Source organism: Pan paniscus, chromosome 4, assembly GCF_029289425.2.
Source record: "Pan paniscus chromosome 4, NHGRI_mPanPan1-v2.0_pri, whole genome shotgun sequence".
NCBI lineage: Eukaryota > Metazoa > Chordata > Mammalia > Primates > Hominidae > Pan > Pan paniscus.
In genome coordinates, this window is record NC_073253.2 from 17,885,928 (window position 1) to 17,893,030 (window position 7,103).

Here is a 7,103-nt window from a genome sequence, read left to right on the forward strand (position 1 = left end):
CTTTTCTTTTTTTTTTTTTGATGGAGACTTGCTCGGTTGCCCAGGCTGGCATACAGTGGCATGATCTTGGTTCACTGCAACCTCTGCCTTCCAGGTTCAAACAATTCTCCTGCCTCAGCCTCCAGAGTAGCTGGGATTACAGGCATGTGCCACCACACTGGCTAATTTTTGTATTTTTAGTAGAGATGGAGTTTCACCATGTTGGCTAAGCTGGTCTTGAACCCCTGACTTCAAGAGATCCACCCGCCTCGCCTCTCAAAGTGCTGGGATTACAGGTGTGACCCACCGCATATGGCCTACAACTTCACAGTTATTTTCAATAATTTAGGATCATTCTGGAATAACCTTAACATCCGCCCTGCCTGCCTTTGCCCCCCAAAAGTACTTAGTCTGTGCCCAAATAAAGTTTAAACAATCTAGCTGCACTGTTTCCAAGTGTGTAGTATCTAGGGTCTGATCTTCAAAAGTACAACTAAATAAACTTGTACCCCAATTAGACAAGTTTAAATAATAATTTGATGGTGTTATGTTTTCTATGAAGAAGGATACAAAGTAGAGTGGTAACTTTCATATATGGCGGAGAAGGGGGCCATGCTCTCACAAAATGAATGGAGTCAGATCTTTGTAATAGTTTAATAACTATCATGAATATTGGAGACACGTCATATAATTTCGAGTTAGTGCCGAGTATAGGAATATCTAGCAGTCTATTTTATAAGAAAATATTTTCTTTTATATGAACCTATTAATGAGGTAGATGAAGTTTTTTTGTTTTTAATTCATTTTTCTTAGGCACATATTCAAGGGAGCATACTAGTGTTTGGTAAAACGAGATGATTCCGCATCAGGTTTTTGTTTTTAAAGATGAAAGAGCTGAAAAACCTTGTTTTGTCACAGCAATGCCATCCAGTTATTCAAATTTTTTGAGATCGTAATTCAAAAATTACATTGTGATTTAGCTTCAGATTTTTTTTTTTTGTAATGACCTTTGAATTGACAACTCATTAAAATCTTCTGTAGTTTGGATAAAAACAAAACATTTGAAATCATCTAAATTGAAAAAATCGTGTGTGTCAAAATCTACCTCCTACTCCCTCACCTACCATGCCATGTTCAACTCTTGTACTTGAAAAGCATTGAAAAATTTAAGTTCTGTTAATTTCAATCCACTTTCACCAAAGTAATATTTTTTGTGAGAAAGCCATAATCTCATCAATAATGCCTTTAAAAAAATTCAACAGAAAATATGAACTAGTAACTGATCATGATAAGAAAATAAAACCCAGAAAAAGCAAAGTTTCTGCTCTGCTAAGGCAGAGCAACTTCTGTCTTCAATGTGAAATCACCATAGTCTCTTGGAAGTGGTTTCTCTTTCAAAGCAGTTTGCTGTCCAGAGGGTGCAAAAGGCCCATACAAGTTTATTCTTCCAAATAGGAGGATGTAGAAAAAACTCAGATGTCAGAAACGATCCAAATATTTAGTCAAAGTGATTATGAAATAGGTTGCCTCCTTCATCCAGGTGTGGCCAATTTAAGAGTTTGAGGAAGATATTAAAATTGTGGGTAAATTCAGGGTAGATTGAGACATTGAAGCTCTGGCACACAAAGTCTTCTGTCATAGGGAACATGGAACAAGTACGTTTCCCCCCAGGATTTCTTTTCTGGCCTTGAGTCTAAAATCACATGATTTTTTGGTACTTGTTAAAAATGTGGCCCTCTGTAATCCCAGTACTTTGGGAGGCCGAGGTAGGCAGATCACGAGGTCAGGAGATCGAGACCATCTTGGCCAACATGGTGAAACCCCGTCTCTACTAAAAGTACAAAAATTAGCTGTGCATGGTGGCGCGTGGCTGTAGTCCCAGCTACTCGGGAGGCTGAGGCAGGAGAATCGCTTGAACCAGGGAGTCAGAGATTGCAGTGAGCCGAGATCGCGCCACTGCACTCCAGCCTGGCGACAGAGCGAGAGTCCATCTCAAAAAAAGAAAAAAATTGGTTGAGCATGGTGGCTCACGCCTGTAATCCCAGCACTTTGGGAAGCCAAGGTGGGCAGATCACGAGGTCAGGAGATCGAGATCATCTTGGCTAACATGGTGAAACCCTGTCTCTACTAAAAATGCAAAAATTAGCTGTGCATGGTGGCGGGCGCCTGTAGTCCCAGCTACTCAGGAGCCTGAGGCAGGAGAATGGCGTGAACCCGGGAGGCGGAGCTTGCAGTGAGCTGAGATCGCGCCACTGCACTCCAGCCTGGGAGACAGTGAGACTCCATCTCAAAAAAATAAAATAAAATAAAATAATAAAAAAAGTAATAATAATAATAATAAAAAGTGGCCCTTAAACTTGAACTTGCAGACAGCCTGCCTCAAATGGTTGGGCTGCAGCGGGGGCGTGTCTCCCCACGTCTCATACACTTCCAAGGCCTCTCCTACTACCTCCCCTACCAAGACCTGGGTCACTCCAGTCATGGCCATGGATACGACCATATTCTAGGACGCTGAACTGCCAGAGATGGACGGTATCAGACTTCTCAAGGCTGCCTCTTTCCCTTTCCTACCGACGAACACACCCACACTGCCTCCCATAATGTGAAGTGACTTGTGGATACAGTCTATTCGTATTTTAGAAAGTGGAGTTGAATGTGTGTTCATAGCAAACTAGTAGAAACAGCCCACGACACAGGGAACATTGCAAACACAGAGCTGCATACAGGAAAAGTCGAAGTGTGGATCTCATCTACTGATCAAGTTAAACAAACATCACTGAGTTGCCATCAGGAAGAGATTTATTTGGTTTGAAGTAGTCTAAACACAGGCATAGTCCAGTGAAAATGAACAGGTTTCTTGAAAATTGATGTAGAGCTGAAGTGCTGAAACTCGCTCACTGAAACATTCCCACCTGACACTAGTGCCTTATGACCCTCAAGGTAGATTAGACATTAACAAACAAAAGCACACAGAAACACCACCAAGACCTGATTTCTGCCTGTTTCCACTCCCAATCCTATGCTTAGCTACCTTTGGGCTCTTAAGGACCCTCTCTGCGGAGGCGGCGGGCCAGCTGCATGTCTCGGGGCATAATTGTGACGCGCCTGGCATGGATGGCACACAGGTTGGTGTCTTCAAAGAGCTGCACCAGGTAGGCCTCGCTGGCCTCCTGCAGGGCGCCAATGGCCGCACTCTGGAAGCGCAGGTCCGGGCTGATGGCCTGGGCGATCTCGCGCACCAGGCGCTGGAAGGGCAGCTTGCGCAGGAGCAGCTGCGTGGACTTCTGGTACTTTCTGATTTCCCGCAGCGCCAGGGTGCCAGGCTTGTAGCGGTGAGGCTTCTTGATCCCTCCTGTAGGCGGCGCCCTTTTTCCGGCGGCTTTGGTGGCCAGGGGCTTCCTGGGGGCCTGCCAGGCGGTGGCTTTGCGGGCGGTCTGCTTGGTGCGCGCCATGTCGCGGGGCCTTAGCCTCTCCCCTGTCCTTGGGCTGAGCCTGGCCGGCTGCAGGCGGTGCTGGCGTCAGAGAGCGAGGGCAGTGGTGCTGTGGACAGGATTCAGAGAGCCTGTGAGTTGAGATCCATGCGCATGACTCTCCCACACACTTAGCCCCTGCCAACCCTGCCCCACACTTACCAGCTCTCAGGTCTGTGGGTCGGAGGCCACGCTGCTTAGTCTTCCCGGAGGGTCCTGGGTTTCCTTGGTCTACAAAGCAGCAGCCAGGAATCTCCCTCGCAGGCAGTCTCTTTCTGACTGGAGATCTCTGTGGTCTCAGTAAAACCCTGCCTCTTATAAGGAGCTCAGATGATTGGATTAGACCCACCCAGCTCCCTTCCATTGTACTTCCTGCTTCACTAGATCCTCAACCTAATCAGGGCTGTGAAAACCCAATCAAGTCCCCGGGTTCTGCACACACCCAGTGGAGAACGAACCTTCTGGAGTGCGCCTTGTGGGAGGGATGGTAGGTGGGTGGGTCACCTAAAGTTCTAGGTGTGAAAGAGAGTCTGAAAGTTTACATTTCTCCATCATCATGGAAATATTGACAGTGAAAAATTTTTTTTAATAAAGTCGAAAGTTAGCCAACTTGCACATCTGCTTCAAAACACCAATGCATGAGATCATGAGATTTTATCAGTTCCTTTGAGAATGAAGTGTTCCGGGAGCGGGGTGGGCGGGGGGCTATGGAAATTTGAAAAATTTGAAATGGTCACTTCTCTGTCAGGGATTCTCCTCTGACATTTTCTCCCCAAAAGTGACACTCGTGAAAATCTCGTAGCCTCCAGCAGGTTTGGCTCCGGATAAGCCAAAGCTTTCCTGAGAAAAGAATCACGTGACTGTTGCTGTTGCTCCCCCTCAGCCCCCTCAAGCTCCTTTTCCCCTATGAAGGTGGAAGGGACACCTGAGCTGAGCTATCCTGCCGTTGCCCATGATGGGAATGCCACGAGGTCCTGAGAAGCCAGCTTTGACCTCACTGACCTGCTGACCCGAGGTCACAGCAGAGCTAAGAAAACATTGAATATATTTTGTTATTTCAATATTTGTAGGGGTACCTGTGGTTTCAGGTTCCATGGATAAATTGTGTAGTTGTGAATTCTATTCAAATGTACTGCTAAAAGACTTTTGTGATACCTATAGTAGAAATTAGTGCCCAATTCAATGTAGGTATGGCACACAGAACAATAGTTTCCATGTTATCAGTACTTACAAAATAAGTTCGTATTAGTGTTTTAAGATTCGAGCTTATTATTATTATTATTTTGTTGTTAAATTTTTTAAAATGTGTTTCAATAGCTCTAGGAGTACAAGTTGTCTTTCGTTCCGTAGATGAATTGTATAGTGCTGAAGTCTGGGATTTTAGTGCACTTATCACTCAGTTTACATTTTACTCAACAGGCAGTTTCTTCCTCCATCACCCTCCTCTCACCTTCCCCACTTCTGAGTCTCTAATGTTTAGTATACTACACTGCATGCTTTTGTGGACCCATAGCTTAGCTTTCACTTCTAGGTGAGATGGTGCACTATTTGCTTGTAGATTGCTGAGTTACTTTACGGAGAATAATGGCCTCCAGTTCCATCCAAGTTGCTGAAATGACATAGTTTCATTCCTGTTTATGGCTGAGTAGCAGTCCATGGTGTATATGTTCCTGTTTTCTTTTTGTTTGTTTTCTTTTGTTTTATTATTATTTCAATAGTTTTTGGGGAGCAGGTGGTGCTTGGTTACACGGATAAGTGATTTAATGGTGATTTCTGAAATTTTGGTGTGCCCATCACCTGAGCAGTGTACACTGTACCCAATGTGTAGTCTTTTATTCCTCACCCCTTTCCACCCTTCCATCTAAGTTCCACAAGGTCCACTGTAACATTCTTATGTTTTTGTGTTGTCATAGCTTAGCTCCTGTTTATAAGTGAGAACATATGATGTTTGATTTTCCATTCTTGAGTTACTTCACTTAAAGTAATGGTCTCCAATTCCATCCAGGTTGCTGGGAATACCATTATTTCTTTCCTATTTTTGGCTGAGTTGTATTCAGTGGTATATCTATACACACACACACACACACACACACACATCTATATAACATATATATATATATATATATATATAACATTTTCTTTATCAACCCGATGATGGGCATTGGTTGTTCTTTTTTTTTTTTTTTTTTTTTGAGATGGAGTCTCACTCTGTCACCCAGGCTGGAGTGCAGTGGCATGATCTTGGCTCACTGCAAGCTCCACCTCCCGGGTTCACGCCATTCTCCTGCCTCAGCCTCCCTAATAGCTGGGACCACAGGTGCCTGCCACTACGCCTGGCTAATTTTTTGTATTTTTAGTAGAGGCAGGGTTTCACCATGTTAGCCAGGATGGTCTCGATCTCAGCCCATTTCTGAGCCCTTGGTGGAGAGGTGTTGTGGTCATTTGGAGGAAAAGGGGCAGTCTGGGTTTTTGAGTTTTCAGGGTTTTTTTGTGCTAATTCTTTCTTTTCTTTTTTTTTTAGAATTAAAAGAGGCAACATGAATTTCTTTTTTTTCTCAGAATTGAAACTGATGAATATCAACATCACTTAGTAAAGTTCAGGAGAAAAAAATCAAGTTAGATATGCAAAAATGTGATATGAATGTGATAGGAGATGTTATTCTCTGAAGCTTAATTTCATCTGAAAGAAATGTAAGAGAAAATAAAAAGCATTGTCAAATTCTTTCTTATCTTTGTGGGTTTATCTAGCTTTAAGCTTTGAGGTTGCTGACCTTTAGATGGGGGTTTTGGTTTTGTTGTGGTTGTTGTTTGCTGTTTGATTTTTTTTTTTTTTTTTAAACACTCTGGCCACTCTTCTGTAGGGCTGCTGCAGTTTGCTGGGTGTCTGCTCCAGATTGTAGTCACCTGGGTTTTTCCCATACTTGGAATTATCACCCCTGAAAACTGCAAAACAGCACAGATGGCATCTTGCTTCTTCCTCTGGAAACTTTGTCCCAGGAGGGTACTAAACTTGTTACTGGCTTGAATGTATATGTAGGAGGTGGCTGGTTACAGTGCTTGGGAAAATCTCATGCAGTTGAGGGGAATAGTATCAGGGACATACTTAAGCAATCTAACTGCTTTTTGGTGGAGCAGCTGTGCTGTATTGGGGATCCCTTCAGCTCCTGATCCATTAAGGCTCTCCAAGGCCCACAGGCTGGACCAGCTGAGATGCCTGAACAGTCATGGTGGCAGCATGCCCTACCCCATGGGCACTTAGACTCAGGGAGAAATTAGAACTCTGTCAGCTGTAGAACAGAGGCAGGTATGGCTGGAGGCCCTGGCTGGGAGGACCCACCCCACAAGGAGCAGTGGATTGGGGTCCTGCTTAAAGAAGCAGTCTGGCCACATTCTGGGAAAGCAGCTGTGCTGTGCTGGGGGTACCCTACCTCATCCCGACCATTTGGACTCTCCAAAGCCCACAGACCGAAACAGCCGAGTTGACCAAACAGCATAGATAGCAGCTTGGCCCTTTCCTGGGGTCTCTGTCCTGTCTCAGGCAGGCTCCACCTTGTTTCTTGTGGCTGGCTAGAATTCCAAGCCAGTGGATCCTATCTTGTGAGTTGCCATGTAAGTGGGGCCTGCAGATTGAAGCTGCTCAGCCCCCAGGATTTA

At 44.6% G+C, this 7,103-nt stretch overlaps 1 protein-coding gene across 1 annotated transcript; it reads right to left on the bottom strand.

The window, feature by feature from the left end:
• Positions 1–1,399: 1,399 nt before the first annotated feature.
• Positions 1,400–3,742, bottom strand: LOC129397739 (histone H3.Y). The gene has a single exon (XM_057302258.2). The coding sequence runs from the start codon at positions 3,429–3,431 to the stop codon at positions 3,021–3,023; it is 411 nt and encodes a 136-aa protein (XP_057158241.1). The 5' UTR covers positions 3,432–3,742; the 3' UTR covers positions 1,400–3,020.
• Positions 3,743–7,103: the final 3,361 nt, after the last annotated feature.

What these genes read in the sequence shown, in the direction of transcription:
- LOC129397739 (XM_057302258.2), bottom strand. Translation starts at nt 3,431, where the DNA reads ATGGCGCGCACCAAGCAGACCGCCCGCAAAGCCACCGCCTGGCAGGCC.